The sequence below is a fragment of the Macrobrachium nipponense genome, chromosome 1 (assembly GCF_015104395.2).
Source record: "Macrobrachium nipponense isolate FS-2020 chromosome 1, ASM1510439v2, whole genome shotgun sequence".
In the NCBI taxonomy this organism is placed as follows: domain Eukaryota; kingdom Metazoa; phylum Arthropoda; class Malacostraca; order Decapoda; family Palaemonidae; genus Macrobrachium; species Macrobrachium nipponense.
In genome coordinates this window covers 76,000,892-76,018,391 of record NC_087200.1, presented here as the reverse complement: position 1 = coordinate 76,018,391, position 17,500 = coordinate 76,000,892, and the positions used below count along the sequence as shown (strand labels likewise).

Genomic DNA, 17,500 nt, shown 5'->3' with positions numbered 1-17,500 from the left:
AACATTAGCACCCTGTTCAGATCATTTCCCATTGGCCCTTGACAAAATAATAAAGTTAGTTGAATTATGTGTATCTAATAATGTATTTTCATTTAGAGAATCATTCTACAAGAAAATATTCGGGTGTAGTATGAGTAGTCCTTTAAGTCCGGTTTTAGCCAATTTGCACATGGAATACTTTGAAACTACAGTAATAAATGCAATATAACCCATAAACATGCTGTGGATGAGATATGTAGATGATATTCTAACATTTGGGGATAATAGATGGGGCAATTTTAATGAATTCCTTTCAAAATTAAAAGCATTATTCCCCAGCATCTAATTCAAAGTTGAAAGGGAAACAGACAACAAAATTAATTTCCTTGATGTTTTAATAATCAGACACGACAGAATACAAATTCACCATATACAGAAAACCAACTTTCTCACTTTCATACATTCACTACTTTAGCTATCACGACAGTCCTATGAAGATAGCCGTAGCCAGCAACCTATTCTTAAGAGCCTTACGAATTTGTTCCCCAGACTTCCTGGAAAAAGAATTTGAACTACTTCGTAAGTAGGTTTCATCTTTAAGGTACCCGACCATATAACTGAGAAAGCAATTCACAGAGCAAAAGTAATTTTTTACCGACCCCCTCAAGACAAGACCAGAGAAACACTCAGCAATAAAATAAAAACTCCACACCTGGACAGGAACAAGACAGTGACCCAGACTCTCAGAAAATCTAACCCTTTTGCATTTACTTACCCAAACACCTTAGCCAAATCCCTGATTTACATCCAACAAAAGACTTCCCCAAGGACACAGGCGTTTACAAAATCCCATGCCTGGACTGTGACCAATCTCTTCCCCAGTGATTGATACAACATAAAAGGTCAGATAAGTATGGACAACAGAACTCTGCTATTTTCAACCATATAAATGAACATAACCACAGAATAAACTGGAACTTGTTACATATAATTTATAGCAGCAAATGCCGGTACAAGAGTCAGATGATGGAATCGGCCTTGATTAAACAGAGACAGGTAATGTGCATCTCAAAGGGCACATAGGATTCAGATGACATTGATAAAATTTTAATTTAACCAACACTTAAGAGGATTAAAGGAAGATTATTAGTGGGAGGGACCTAAACTGGCTTACCTGTGGATGGATCTCTTGGTATAAATACCACTTTTTCTGTAACTTTTCTTATTCATCTACCTGAAGAGAGAGACAGCAGTCTCTGAAATATAGTATTTTCTCTCTATATTTTGGCATTTTTATGGGCTCCTTTCATTAGATGGAATTCTGTTGTAACAGAACATTTTTACCAGTCTCATACACACACACACACACACACACACATATAAATATATATATATGTGTGAGTGTGTGAGCTTGTTTGCGTATACTAAACACACTGTAACTCTGAGCTGCTGTTTCCCATAGCTTCCCGATCCACTACCTATCATGCCCCCACTCAGCGCGGACTAACGGGTTTGCAGGAGGGTGGATGTCTCTCCTACCCTCCCATTCCCCTACCTACCCCAGCTACACCCGTGGAGGACAAACCATACTGTCACCCAGAGGAGGACAACCGAGATCCAATTGGATTTTATTGTATACTAGCTGTACCTAGCCACGTGTTGCTGTGGCTCAGTTTGGTTAAATGGAAAAGAAAGAAAAGAGAAAGCTCCTTTCTCTTACTCTCTCCTCTCTCCAACCATCATCATCTCTTCCTCTCTTTCTTCTCACTAATACCAACTCTCTCTCTCTCTCTCTCATCCCAAACAACCCCAGTTCTCTCTCTCTCTCTCTCTCTCTCTCCCTCCTGCTCCCTTCTCTTACCCTCTTTTTTTCTCTACAACAATCACTGTCTCTTTCCCCTCTTTTTCTTTCTCACTAAATACCAACTCTCTCTCTCTTCTCTCTAATCTTCTCTCTCTCTCTCTCTCTCTCTACACCCACTCTAAATCTCTCCTCTCGCCTAACCCCTTCTCTGTTTTCACTTTTTTCCTCTTTCTTCTCCCTAACACCCCATCTACTCTCTCTTACTTCCTCTCCCTCTCATTCCCTCTTTGATAACCCCCTTCTCAAACTTCACCTCTTTGATGTCATTGATGTTTACCCTGTAGCATTTTTTTCCAAATGAGTCATATGCAGAAATCATGTATGATAAATTAGTAAAGTAACTAAGTCTACGGGCATAACCAGCCCCGCTTAATGGTCAGAACAAGCTCCGTTTCAGGGAATCCCTTCTCACCCCGCCCCCTTAGGAGGGGCGGGAGGAAGGATGAAACCCTGTTATAAAAACATGGTGTATTCGAATGCAATGTTGTGTCAAAATTTTAAAGCAATCGGTGAAGAACTTCCGGAGATTTAGATTTTGAAGAAACGAAGATTTACATATAATATATATATATATATATATATATATATATATATATATATATATATATATATATATATATATAAATATATGTATGTATAGCTGAATCACGAAAGTAGGAACGTGATAAATCCATAAATAAAGGTATATGCTACGAGGGAAAATAAACAACGGAGTATCTACGAGATCTTTCGACGTTCAAACGTCCTTTATTTAGCAGATGAACTGACTCACATGAGGAAATGACAATACACGAAAGGTCGTATAACTGACAGATAGGGATTATAAAGAGATTAGTACCTAGAATCCAACACATCTGGAAGATGAGTAACCTTCCCAAAAAAGCAAAAACATGGGTACAATTAAAAGTTCACGACAATCTGCTCAGACACAAGGACAAGACAATTAAAGGATTATTATAGTTGACAGCTATTCAGAACTTTGGTAAACAAAAACATATTCACGATACATCTTCACAATACATATTAAACATACATATAACACGAAGATATCTCTAAGGCAACTAATTTTTATTTAAGTCTGTAATTATATCTTTGAGGTCATTCTTAAACATGTTACAAATACAAGGGTCTAAATGAAACAGGCCACGGGTAATATTGAAATTACAATGAGAAGTAAGTTGTATTAAAGCAGATTCTAAAAGATTTCGTGATAAGACATCTTTTGACCTTGCAATTACTGAACTACCAATCCAAATTATTCGGTGGTAGTTTTCACTTAAATGAATGAATATTGCATTAGATGTTTGCCCAGTTTTTTACATAATATTTATACTGGCTTAACCTTACTTGTAAGCCCTTGCTCGACAGTCTGAGATAAAATGAGGGACAATCCATACATGGAATTTTATATATTATGTTGTTGCTTTCTCTGGGGCCATTTTTTATTAATATTCCGTTTAGTGAGTTATTATAGTAAAAACAAGGTTGACCTTAAAGGCTTTTAGCAATGATTTAATGGTTTTAAATCTGTTAAAATAAGGCAAACTGAGAATGTTCTTAGAATTTTCTTTCTCTGTGTTGCTTACACCATAAAGCCCACAAAAATTTTATAGTGTAAGCAACACGGAGAAAGAAAATAGTTTTAACTTTTAATTGTACCCATGTTTTTGCTTGTTTGGGAAGGTTACTCATCTTCCAGCTGTGTCGGATTCTAGGTACTAATCTCTTTATAATCCCTATCTGTCAGTTATACGACCTTTCATGTATTGTCATTTCCTCATGTAAGTCAATTCATCTGGTAAGTAAAGGACGTTTGAACGTCGAAAGATCTCGCGGATACTCCTATGTTATTTTCCCTTGTGGCATATACCTTTATATATATATAGATATATATATATATATATATATATATATATAATATATATAGTATATATATATAGTATATATATATATATATATACTATATATATATATATTATATACATATATATAGTATAGTATATATATTATATATATATATATATATATATATATATATATATATATACTCTATTATATATATATAATATTCATATATATATCCTTTCTGGAAGGCCATCCAAATTCGTACATCTGTGATTAAGGCGCACAGGTACAAATTCTATCCCAAAAGTGCTTCCTGAAAACATGAGAACTTCAAAACTAATTAAGCCAACCCAACCAAGAGAAAAAAATTTTTATGGTAAAATAATATAAATCATGTCTGAAAATAAATACATAAAAAAGTCAGATATCGACAAAAAATTAGTTTTTTTCCCAAAGAATTCTAATCTGTACATATTTTACCATTATGTCACCACACTGTGATATGTGGATATTATGCGGTAATGAAACGCCGTTTTCGTAAATTTAATTAAACTAAACTCCTCGCAACAGCAGATCTGCAGTGAAATTATAGTTAAAAAAAATTTTCTTTAATATTTTAGGCAACTTTCCAGTTCATCATCCGCTGCTTATTCGTTTATCTGTCTGTGTTTATCGTATTCTTCTTTCATCGTACTTTCTTATTTTACCCTTTTTTGGGGGGAAATTGGGTTTCTCTGTCCAAGGGCTGACCAGTTTGGCATACAAAAGAGCCCGAAAGAATCTTTCAATGCGGCTTAAGTTTATGGTCATCCTTTTACTCAGTCGTTTTCCTTCTTCGAGAAGCGATTCCTGAGGGAGTTACAGAAACGTCGCCCGATATTTTATTTGGAGTGAAAAATGCCCAAAATAAAGAATGGAAAAGGAAGAAAATAGTATTGTGTCATTCGGGGGATGAAGGAAACGAACTGGAAGCTGAAGCATGAAATCCGAAAGTTGAGAGAAGAAATGAAGGGATTAAAAAATATTATGGTAATTTTTAAAATTTGTATTGTTATGTATTGCTAAAATAGTGTGTTGTGTATCCTACATAACAATCTCTTTAAGAGCGTAGGTAAGTGTAAATTGAAGTCGCACACTTACAATAAAAACTGTTGTTAACCCGGAGTACAGACTAAGCTACTTAAAATGATTGCAAACTGTTACAAGTTATTTTTTGTATGGTAAACAACTTATAAGAAAACGAGCCCACTAAATGACTATCTGTTTTTTTTTTACTATACCTAGGTGATTAAACACTTATGGCACATAACGAAGGCTGATTCTGTATCGTAAAGTTTTTAATGTAAGCCCCAGAAAAAGAGAAATTAATTTCGTTCTCATAAGAAATTACTCTAATACATATCAGTCTTGATCGGTGAAATTTTAAGCTTTTCCATCCAACAATACATTTTATTAAAAGTCTAAGGAAAAGAGGTATAAATTATATTCCGAAAAGAAGCTACTCTGGAGCACTTCTGCATCTTTGCTAGGGAGGTCCGCCTCCTCAATAATAAATCTTAAATTGTACACATAGTAATATGCAATATGTGTATGTGGTAGTATACGTTAATGGATCTGATTTTGCAGTACACACACATATATATAATATATAATATATATATATATATATATATATATATATATATATATATATATATATATATACCATATACATATATAAATATATATATATATATATAGTATATATATATATATATATATGTATATGATATATATATATATATATACCTATATATATATATATAATATATATATATATCTATATATATATATATATATATATATATATATATATATATATATATATAGTGTGTGTGTGTGTGTGTGTGTGTCATATGAAGCTACTTTTAAAGTTATTTACTTATTTACTTTTCAGTCTTTTTTCAAATTTATTACGGCGTCAATAACCTAGGTGTTGTGACGCCAGTTTTATCAACTATAATCAATAAATCAATCATGTGCAACCATTACCTTGATTCTGTAGCTGCCTTTCAGCTTCTAGATTCACCATTAACTCTTCTTCGCTTTCTCTCACCTGCCGCATGACCATCACGCGACCTCCTCCTGTTCCGTGTGCGTGATCAGAGGAGGCGTAAGCATAGAGATCGAGAAAACGCCCGTCCGCACGACTTCGAAGCTCTTCCTGACCAGAGCAGGCAAGAATGACTCCGGGAACTACTCCTGCGTCCCTCAGTTCGCCGACTCAGCATCCGTTCTCGTGCACGTCGTCAACGGTAAGCGATTTTTTTTTCAACTAGGGCCTTTAGGGTACTGTATATTATTCATAACTTTTATCAAGTGGTTTAAAGAGTGTTGTCATAACCAAAGCTTTAGGGGCTCACTGCTATTTATGATTTTTATCAAGTAGTTTAATGAGTTTTGCTGCAACCAAGACCTCAGGGGTACTGGCTATAATTTATGACTTACGAGTATAATTAGTGGGTTACCGAGGTTTGTCATGAGTCGACCTAAGGCCTAATAAGTACTTTATTATTTATAGCTTTTATTAAGTGGTTTAACGAGTTTTGTCGCAATCGAGGCCTTTAGGGTACTCTGTCTATTATCATGACTTTTATCAAGTGGTATAACAAGTTGACTGTTTACTACTTACAAATCATTAAATGATTTATGAGTCCTAACGCAACTAGAATTATATATGTCTCGCCAAAAAGACTTCTTAACTGTAAGTGTTGCCCACATACTGAGGGCATTATGTTGAGAGGAGTAGCAGGTTCGAATACTTTTATTTCTATTCACGTTCTTCTCGATCCTCAACTAACAGGCCCCATAAAGAGTCCAAATTTATCGCACCACAAATCACTCTGAAAAGGTACGTTTTAACCAATCGGACTGGGCAACCATTTGACGATTGACTTTGGTAAAAGATCTGCCTGAATTCTATCGATAATATTTCTTTCAGACGTTCGTTTTTTTTTTTTTTTTTTTTTTTTTTTTTTTTTTTTGTTTTTTTTTTTTTTTTTTTTTTTTGCGCGCGCGCGTTCGGAAACCTAGGCTACGTCTTATTGATTTCGTCTTATACAGATTTTTTTTATTTTATTTTTTTTAAGATTCTGGTTGATCTGTGTTTGTTTTATTGAAATAAACAAAATGACTGAATGGTTCTTCGAGAAGGGTTGTTCCAAAAACAGTTCGATTGTTCGAAACACATTTGTTCAATTGAACGGCTGATCAAACCAAGACCTCGGAAGACACGGAGCTGTAAACACCAGTTCCGTCTATCTTCCATTCGAATTCACATTTTTAAAAACGCATTTGCTTTTAATGGAAGATGTAATCCTTTTTTATTGGTTTCTTTTGATAATAATGTGTGTTCATATTTTTTTATTTTTTATGTGATGAAATTTTATCCATCATGGCTATTTAAGTAAGACTTTGGAAAAAAACAAATGAATATATATTATGTTATTCATCCCACGTTTGTCAATAGAAGGATCAGCCTACATTATATAACAGCATCGAATTTCCTTCGTGATCAGTTGAACTTGAACTTAAATATAACGACCTTTAAGTACACTTGTTTGCAAAATCTAGCATTTCCAATAAATCTTTGGTCTCACTTACTTATCTTCATTGAATAAAAATCCATGAAATAATGGAATAGATTGCCTGTTTCGCTTTATTTAAATCTGATAGTTCCACAAAAAGGTTATCTAATTCAAAATTAGAACATCCTCTTGTGGTTGAGTTGGAAACATTCGATGCATTACGAATACACTTTTAGCAGAAGTTCCTGGTTCGAACAATTGTTGAATCGACTACAGTTTCCGAACAATTGTTTTCGAGCAACTGACCTGCAAACCTGAGCAAACCAATAAACTTTATTCATTACGTTCAGAAAACTGATAAAGACGACCAATGGTGAGCGCTGTTGACCAAGATTAAATTTTCTCATGGCAGATAAAAGCAATTTAATGAAAGTATCACTCAAGGGCAATAAGAAGTTGGAGGTTGGGGGTGGGGTGGGGGGTGGGGGTGGAAGGGGGGGGGGGGGGTGGAAGGCGGGGGGCTTTTTCAAGCAGTTATAATCTTTGAAATTTAAAATCAATTTTATTCAATCTTAAAAAGCCTGACTTTCGAGAACCCAGTCTTTCTAGTACATTAACTGAAATATGAAATGCTAGAAACATTCCAGTATTCTCTGAGTTCTATGATTTAAACCGACTATAATTTTGGGATGAAAAATTAACAGAAAATAAACAAAGTATTCAATATTCCGTTAAATATATGCAACAAGCAATTGATAAGTCATTCATTTTATGTAACGCCTATTATGACTTAGTTTTCTCATCAAAATACTCCATAAATTTCATATGTAGCTCCTTACTATGTGTCAATTATTTAGCTCATGTTAAATTTTTCTGTGACGAAACCTTGACAATAATCTACACTTTCTATTGTCTTGTTTTATCCAACCGTTTTCAGTTAAAAATAATAACGCTTTTTTATTGCTCTTTCAACATCTAATTTCCCACTTCAGTGCCTTGCTCTAGAAGAACTATTTTCTTTTATTTGTATCAATGACTATTCTGTTTTGCTGAGCTTGTTCCAATTTTACCCGTAATGACAACTCACTAACTTGTAAGTAATGATAAATAGCTAATCACCGAGAACTTGACGAAGACTTTTTCAACTCAATTGATCTCAGAAATGAAAATGAGCCTGATTTCTAATAGAGAAGTCTTTCCGTAAGTTGAATCTAACATACGCAGATGGTTCTCTATCTCGTTTTTTTTTTTTTTTTTTTTTTTTTTTTTTTTTTTTTTTTTTTTTTTTTTTTTTTTTTTTTTTTTTTTTTTTTTTTTTTTTTTTTTTTTTTTTTTTTTTTTTTTTTTGCTCGGGTCTATCAAATCGACTTGAATGCATATTTAAAAATAGATCAGATTACTTCCTGGACGTAACCAACACCTTACAGTGTGAACCTCTCTCTCTCTCTCTCTCTCTCTTCTCTCTCTCTCCTCTCTCTCTCTCTATTATGAGGAACCCACCATATCATAAAATGGCTTGCCTGTCTCGTTCTGTTTAAAATCTGCCAATTCTCTTACGAGGGTAAACATTATCAAATATGAGTACCTCATTCTGGTTGATCTGAATACATTCAGCGCATTACGAATACTTTTCTAGATGTTGTGTGATCGAACTTACGCGTTTTGAACAGTTGCCATCGAACAACTGTTTTCCAGCAACTGTTTTCCATCAACTGACTCGCACACGTAAGCGAACAAATAAATTTGCTCTTTACAAGGTAGATAACTGAAAAAGACTAACCATGGCGAGTGTTGGCAGCATATTAAATTTTCAATGGCAGATAAAGACAACGAATTTTCACACATAGGTAATGAGAGGCAGGGAGGTGGGTGGTAAGTTCGACAAGCAGTCTTAGAAAGTTAAAATTACTGTTATACCATACCATAATAACCTGTCTATCGAAAAACTGAAGTCTTTCCAGCATACTACATCAAATCTGGAATGCTAGAATTATCCCAAGTTAGTTAGATCTCGGAGTCCTATGATTCAAATCGAAGTTATCATTTCTTTTATGAAGTATTAAGGGAAAATAAAGATAGTGCATTTAAGCAAGAAATAATTAATGAGTTGCTCATTTATAGTTAACACTTATGATTCAGTGTTCTCGTAAAAATACTCTTTCAGATTAATATGTAACCCATACCAAGGTCACATATTTAGCCTATTCTAATTTTTTCTGTCAATGAAGCCTTGACTAACACCTACTGACTTTCTGCTGTCTTCGTTTTATGCAACCGTTGTCAATTAAAAATAAGAACGCTTTGTTTACTGCTAGTTTTGGGGTCTAATTTTCCACTCAAGTGCCACTGTCTAGAAAATCTATTTTGCATTTATTAATATCAATGTGGCTGAGATCATTCAACTTTTACTCATAATACTCATAATGATTAAACAACCTACAAGTGATGAAAATTTTGGTAATTACAGAGACTTTGACGACATTGACGATAACCATTTAAACTTTTAAACTCAATTAAATCCAGAAATATAAGAAAAAAACCTGATTTGCAATCAACAGTCTTTACATAAGTCATATTTAGCATCACTTTAATGGTTCTTCACCTTTTTTCACGCGTCTATTGAAATTACTTAAATAGACATTCTCGTTTCTCTGAACATTAAATGTACTTAGTTTAACGGTTTCTGAGCTCTCTTCTCTCTCTCTCTCTCTCTCTCTCTCTCTCTTCTGATCCCTATACTGAATTAAAGTATTTGTGTTCCATACAACCAACTTGGTTGCCTTAGCATTAAAAATGTAGTAAACGGAACACTTGAACTTTCTCGTCTTTGGTGCATGGCACCTCTCTCTCTCTCTCTCCTCTCTCTCTCTCTCTCTCTCTCTCTCTAAACTTTTGATAAACCAGACATTTAAGCTTCATAAGACCTGGTTGACTAGTTTTGCTCTTGCTCTCTCTCTCTCTCTCTCTCTCTCTCTCTCTCTCTCTCTCTCTCTCTCTCTCTCTCTCTCCCCTGAGTAAAAACATTAAAACACCACGCAACCAGCTTGGCTGTCTTTGAACTAAAAACGAAGTACAAGTTGTTAGATTATGAATAATGGAAAAGTTGGATAAACTCTCTGATACCGGCGCAGAGTACAGGGATTCAAGAAATAGTCACTTGCCTTCAGAATGTTGACTTTTACATTTGAAGAGTATCTCGACTGGAGGCAAGAGAGATTAGAGGGCTTCCCTCCGCAAACGCCACAGTTAAAGTCACTTGATGTCGGGCACTGACCAAAATTTACATTATCATTTCACAGCCTGCAAAGTGTTTATGAAAGATGGCCCAAAAATTTGTTCCTGAGAAAGTGCGTGATAGAGATGAAAACTATATATTGGTGAGGGATGAATATTACATAAAAGAATTGAAACTAATCAAGAAAAATAATATGCAAATATAATGCGTATGATATGCACCGCGGTGAAGCGCCCAGATTAATTCATTTCTGACTATTTCTTCCCATCCGTTCCTATTGGTGTTTTCTTTCATTGCTGTTCAACTTCTTTATCTTTGGCTTGTTCCACTTTCAGTCCTAATTTAAGAAATGTTCTTCGACGAGATCTGTGTGAGTTTAGAGCAACGGGACATAGCGTCTTACTGAATAATAATAATAATAATAATAATAATAATAATAATAATAATAATAATAATATAATAATAATAATAATAATAATAATAATAAAAATAATAATAACAACAGAAACGATGATATTATATATTATTATAATAATATTTTTCTGCCTTCTTTCAGGGGAGGAATCTGCCGCCGTGTATAAGGCCAGATCGTCTTGCGTCACTTGTGACCCCAGAGTCATATTAGGAATCATTCTGCTAATGACCTTGATGTCATTTCTGTGGTGCCCATGAGACATTGGGTAGGTTATATTTGTTATGCACGACACTGTACCCGCACGCAGGAAGGTATGTCGGCACATGAACCTACTGAGAGAAATGGGATGGACATACTCAATGTAGTTTTCACGATTAGAAATCGAGTCAGTGTTATTTAATTTGAGGTGGAGTTTGGTTAGCTTTTTGCAAAAATGACTCCATTTATCATTTATCAATATTAAACATTTAGCAATTATTTCATATTCATTTAATAATTCAAGTCTCAGAGAGTATTGTATTATTTCGCAAAATTCTCTTCAAATGCAGCTAAAGTGTTCTTGTTGTTCAAGATGAAGCTGGCCTTACGCCAGCACGGGATCTTGTTCATACAGCATCCCGTGAATTTTTATGTTTCAGATAAGTTCACTGTAATTCACGATTTGCGAAAGAAAAACTAGTTAGCCAGAAACTTGGTCACTGATTGGCGGACATGACGGGTCGATAATTATCGGTGCCTTTCGAAGCTCTCTCTCTTTCTCTCTCTTCCGTGTGACGAGTGATTAAGAGGAATGACAGAGACTGAAGAGCGAGCCTTGACGAGCATGGATTATCAACCAGGACTACGAAAATAAATCAGACACCAAGTTGAAGATTAACTACTTGTTTGTTCGCATATTGTCAGAAAATTAGCTCGAGTAAAATTTAGTCGCATTATTCTATGAAAGAGTCTAATGAATAGCACATTAATTAACTCAAATAAAATTTACTCATTGATCAATTCTGAAACAATTTAAATATTCAATAATGACTGCTTTGAGAGAGTTTGTTGTCTTCAAAAGGAACACATTGGAGATGGTGCAATGCCTACTGTAATACACACACACATACACACACACAGACACGCACACACACACTCACACACACACACACACACACACACACACATATATATATATATATATATATATATATATATAGTACATATATATTATATATATATATATATATATATATATATATATATTACATATACTAAAATATAACTGCTATAAATCTGTATGACATCCGGACCCAAGGTGATTATCAATTAACTATCATTCGACAGACCATGAATAGTTGAAAAGGCTTGTTCTTTAAATATTCAAAACCGTGATAATAATGTGCAGGTAAAGGATGAGAAACAGCTCAGGGGAATAATGGTATCAGATTTCAGCACTGTGTTGTAACGTTTTAACCAGAATCAAAGACGATTAACCATCTACATGTTCATATTTCTTCAATATTTGCAGGACTCATAACGAAGGATGATAGAAGTTCGTTGGCCTGCAGTTTTGTCAATTGTAAACACATCCTTATCGCCGTGGCAACTCTACACGAAAACTACCCTTTTAAATATGACTAAATTTCTGGTGGGAAGGGGGCCATCATGGTGTTTAGCTACCGCCTACAGTGTGCTTGACGAGGCGCACTGCAGATGTTATCAGCAGATGTGTGCAACGCCCTTCAGCCTCGAGCTGCAGTACTCTCTATCTTTTACTTCTCCTTCGTTCCCTTTGGTCTTTTCCCTCTTAGCTGTCCAACTTCCTTAACTTCATCTCATTCTAGAACTAATCCACCGAGAATCTAGAAATGGGACCTTTAAGTGTTGGTTGGTTGATGGTTGGTGTAACGAAGCCGCCTTGCGCCAAAATGGGCCTTTCTTGGAAGGCGGTTTTTATGTGTAGTAAGGTGTTAAGTGTTAAAGGATGTCAGAGGCCTGGTGTGGAGCTCTGGACTCTGCTCTATCAACCGGGACGAACACATTTGGGTATCATTACACTACTTTACAATAATGACAACAATGTAAGAAGGGGCTCAGTACCTGCAGCGTCATTCCATTCACTTCCCCAACAATCTGTCATGAGCCTCTCTCGGGAGAGCAACCTTTCCGTTCCTGGTTACTGATACTGACGTCAAGGAACACGACATCTTCGGCGGTTACAAGGTTTTCAGCTCGTCACATACTGCATCTTGTGAAATGTCTGTCATTCCACTGTTCCCTTTAGAAAAAGAAACATCGGAAACAGGTATCTTGAGGGATTCATGGAAGCTGTTTTCATATTGGCGGTTAATCTGGCTGGTGGGAAGGTCGCAATTGAGGAAATGGAAGAGAGATGTGGTGTTCGGTGGCTTCTGAATAGACTGAGACCTCAAAAAATGCGATGGTTTGGACATGTGATAAGCAATTATGAACATCAGTTAGCCAGAGATGTAGAAGATAATATTATGTAACAGAACGAAGAATAAAGGAGGTATATGACGACCTGGAGGAAATAGAAATTTTGGCAGAAAGTGCACAAGACAGGCGACAATGGAAACACCTCAATTTGGGCCTCACCCCAGAAGAGAAAATATGACAAAAACAGCTAGTGAAGATGACAGAGCAACGAATGAATTTTGTCATGTGTTGCTTGGGATTCAGAAAAAAGTTCATTTTCTTACGTTCGAATAAATGTTTGTCTGAATAAACTTAAATTTCTAGGTAATGTCTGTAGCTAGAGGAGACTAAATTCAGTCATAACATGTCAGGAAATAAGAAATATGCTTTATATATACTATGATATATATATATATATATATATATATATATATCCATATATATATATATCCATATAATATATATATATATATTATAGATAGATAAGATAGATATATATATAATATATATAATATATATATATATAGAATACTTACATATATATATAATATATAATATTTATATATATATTACCTATATATATAATATATATTATATATATAATTATATAGAGAGATAGAGAAGAGAGAGAGAGAGAGAGAAGAGAGAGATTATATATATCTATTCATATATATGTATATATAGGTATATATATATATTATATATGTATGTATATATATATAATATTATATATATGTATATATAATATATAATATTAATATGTATATATATGACAACTGTATTATATTATATTATCGTAATATGTATTGATATATATTATTTATATATATTCTATATATATATATATATATTTATTATATACAACGAAGCATATAAATGGACTTCACACTGTTACTTCTAAAAATTCTGATTAGCTAAAAATTCCGTAAATCACACTTTTTCTGCTCCGAAGCAGCATTCAGTGAGTCTGTTATTTTCTATTTTCCCTTTTCCTTTTCTCTCCCTTCCCTGATTTCCCTTTATTGCCCTTTACGTTTCTCTCCCCTTCCTTCTGCTAGCGCCGGCAAGGTCGACTAAGACCACAACTTTTATCTTTTTTATTTTTTTCGTCTTTTCTGTTAACCGTGCATTCTCGACTTACCGGAGCTCCTTGAAGCAACATTGAGTACAGAAAAATTAGACAATTGCATAAGTTTTACAAAAACCTTCAACAGTGGATTACTTGGAAGCAACAGTTTTCCGCTTCCTTGAGAAAATGAACAGAATCATCTCCTTCTGCTGTAGAAAACAGCCACTGCAATTTTCCCGAGGAGTAAGCAGAGTCGGATATCTCGGAATTTGCAACGCAAGAAGTTAAAGGAAAATTGCACGCGGTGGACGGCTCCAGTGAAGCAAAAAGAAGTTTGTTATCATCCTGACTTTAAGTGGCGCCGTTCCAATACGAAGAAAATATACTGACCGTGACTTTAGAAGAGGAAGTGTGAGCTGGAGTGGGTCATGTGGCGAACTTGACTTCAACAGGGTCATGTGCAGAAGGAGAGAACTGACAGAAAATGACGGAGATTTTGAAGAGGCGTGACTCTACGACGTTATGTTCGTGGCTGCAAATTGTTAGGAAGATTGTATTACAAATGAAGAGGTGGTGGAGATATAGTGATGAGAAGGGAAAGGGAACAGCCCACCATAAAAGTATTAGTTATGGGTGCAGCAGGACTGAGATCTGTACAGAGGCCCAGAAAGACAATGATAAACGGTTTGAACGAAAACCAAGGTCAGACCGGAATACATGACAGACAAAAGAAAGATGCCCTTTCCCGTGTATCCTCGTAAAGGGAAATTTTCATGTTTAATTGCTCATTATAATAATGATGTGCGTGAGAGCTGAATTACTCTTGAGAAGATCAATATGTTTGTAGCATAATCCTTACGGTTCCAATTCCTCTACATTTGAGAGAGGTGTGTAACGAAGACATTTTCTTTGCACTCCGTTAAAAATATAAACTTTAATAAATTATTATAGAATATCATGTAATAAGAACTTGACATGTTTAAATAAAAATAGGTGTAGTAGACCTCTATTTTTGTAAGTGTCGGGAGTATGTATAAATGTTTTTTACAATACATCTGTAAAAGTGGGAACATGAAACGTATATACCTTATTATACGTGGTAAACTTTCTCAGTAAACAATCAAATATCACATGATAGACGTTTTATTACCCTTCTATCATATATTATATCATTAAATAGTTTGCAGAGATATATGCAAAGGTTTCTCGTGTTCGGTAGTGTGATAATGGGGAGGTAGAAATTCTGTGAACAGAATAGCAGTTCTTTCAATACAGGCATTAAGGGAGATCGTGGAAATTCCCTATTGAAAATGAAATCCTGGAATACATATTATCACACCGGATACCTTTGGTGATTGTGGAAGCCTTAAGCCACCTTATCTAAAGATATGAATTCCTGAGATTACGGACATTCAGTCAGGGAAACAGCACTTCGCTGATGCAGAACAATATCTACAAAAAGCGGCAACAATACCTTTATTTTTGTAGTTCAAAGAAGCCTTATAATTAATCTACCTGATGCACTGAATCACAGGTATTCAAGTGCAGTGAAAAGAAAAACTTTGAGTAATAAATAATGCTCAGTGGCGTTAGACATTTATATAGCTAAAAGACGCGTCCAATTTATGTGGATTGACTGTCGGCCGCAGTTTAGGGGAAAGAATAAACTAGCAATTGTTTTATCCCCAACTAAAATGTAACTTTCCATTCAAAAGATGTAACCACTTTCATCATCGACATGTCATCTGAATTCTTTTCCGAATAACTGCAGTAGCAGTATTTCTGTTCTAAAGATTTCCTTTAAAGCCAACGAAGTCATTCAACTGGGATTACGTTTGTATACTTGTCTAGATCAACACTTACATACTCTTCAGTCAGTCCTTCGATTATCTCCTGCTTTCCCGATCAAAATCCTACAATACAACTTCCCTGGTATAAAAAGTACCACTCCGTACCTACGAGTATGATCTGGACCGTCTCCTCGATCCCTTCTACTATCTTAGGTAAGAAGGATTATTCTTCACCCTTGGAACTTGTCTCTTATTTAAACATAAACTATGATATAGCCCATCCCATGGTCAACCCGGAAGTCACAATGTTTCTACCGCAAAGAAGCATCTTCCTCGAAATCCCATTAATCATGGTCTATCTCCTCTATTCTTAACAATTTTAATTGCCCTCATATCGTGACGTGTTCATATCAGACGACTGACCCTCTAGATTTTCATATATTCTAAGTTGAAAGATTTTGATACTTTTGCAAGAGACCAATAATTAACGTTTCTTTGAATCAAACAGCAGCAAAAAGCAAAAACATCGTGGTTTGATAATCCATTATCGACGTTTTGCCTCCACGCCCTCCCCCCTCCCCTCCCCCTCCCATTAACAAACTTTCCGTATTCACTTTCACTATTCTATTATTTAAACGGTCTAACTGCAATCCAAATTCCACTAAATTTCAGCATTTTCTATTTTGTATTCGTACTTGTGTTACTTTGTTTATTACTTTGCTTTCGGAAACTTGCACTTCTATTATTATTTCATATTTGCACTTTAATATTAATAATGATAATAAAAATAATAATGATAATTTTCATTATCAGCACAAGACCATATACATAGAATATACCAAGAATAGACAATAACATACACAGTTTAGATACATAAGATAACATGGCAAAAAAAAAATTATGAATCGGCAATATCTTTGTACTAGAAACTGATTATTTACAAACAAAAATCACTCACACAGAACTAAAGAGAGTCCTTTTGCCGAACAAGATTACGTTTCGCAAGACTCCTTTTACCTAACGATAGAGAGCCTTTAACATTCGAAAGACCTTTTGCCTAACGAGAGGTGCATCTGGCCTCCAGTCATACTCCTTTTGCCTATCAGGAGAAGTATCTCGCCTCATGTAATATTCCTCTTGCCTACCAAGAAACAAATCTTGCCTCTCGAAAGACTCCTTATGCCTAACATGGACACATTTTGCCTCACAAGGCAACTGAGACCAAAGGAACCTAACGAGAGGCTTCTATTGTCACAGTCATGTATTATATTACCAATATAGACTCGTACTGTGTCACTGGCCGAGTCAATACCTGTAAA

At 34.9% G+C, this 17,500-nt stretch overlaps 1 protein-coding gene across 1 annotated transcript in view; it reads left to right on the top strand.

The window, feature by feature from the left end:
- LOC135219386 (lachesin-like) overlaps nt 1-13,703 on the top strand; it is a 158,487-nt gene extending 144,784 nt beyond the window's left edge. The window contains exons 6-8 of the mRNA XM_064256117.1: nt 5,834-5,982; nt 11,046-11,169; nt 12,415-13,703. Of these exons, the coding sequence (XP_064112187.1) occupies nt 5,834-5,982; nt 11,046-11,161 (265 nt within the window). The 3' untranslated portion in view covers nt 11,162-11,169; nt 12,415-13,703. The remainder of the gene's footprint in view (nt 1-5,833; nt 5,983-11,045; nt 11,170-12,414) is intronic.
- Nucleotides 13,704-17,500: the final 3,797 nt, after the last annotated feature.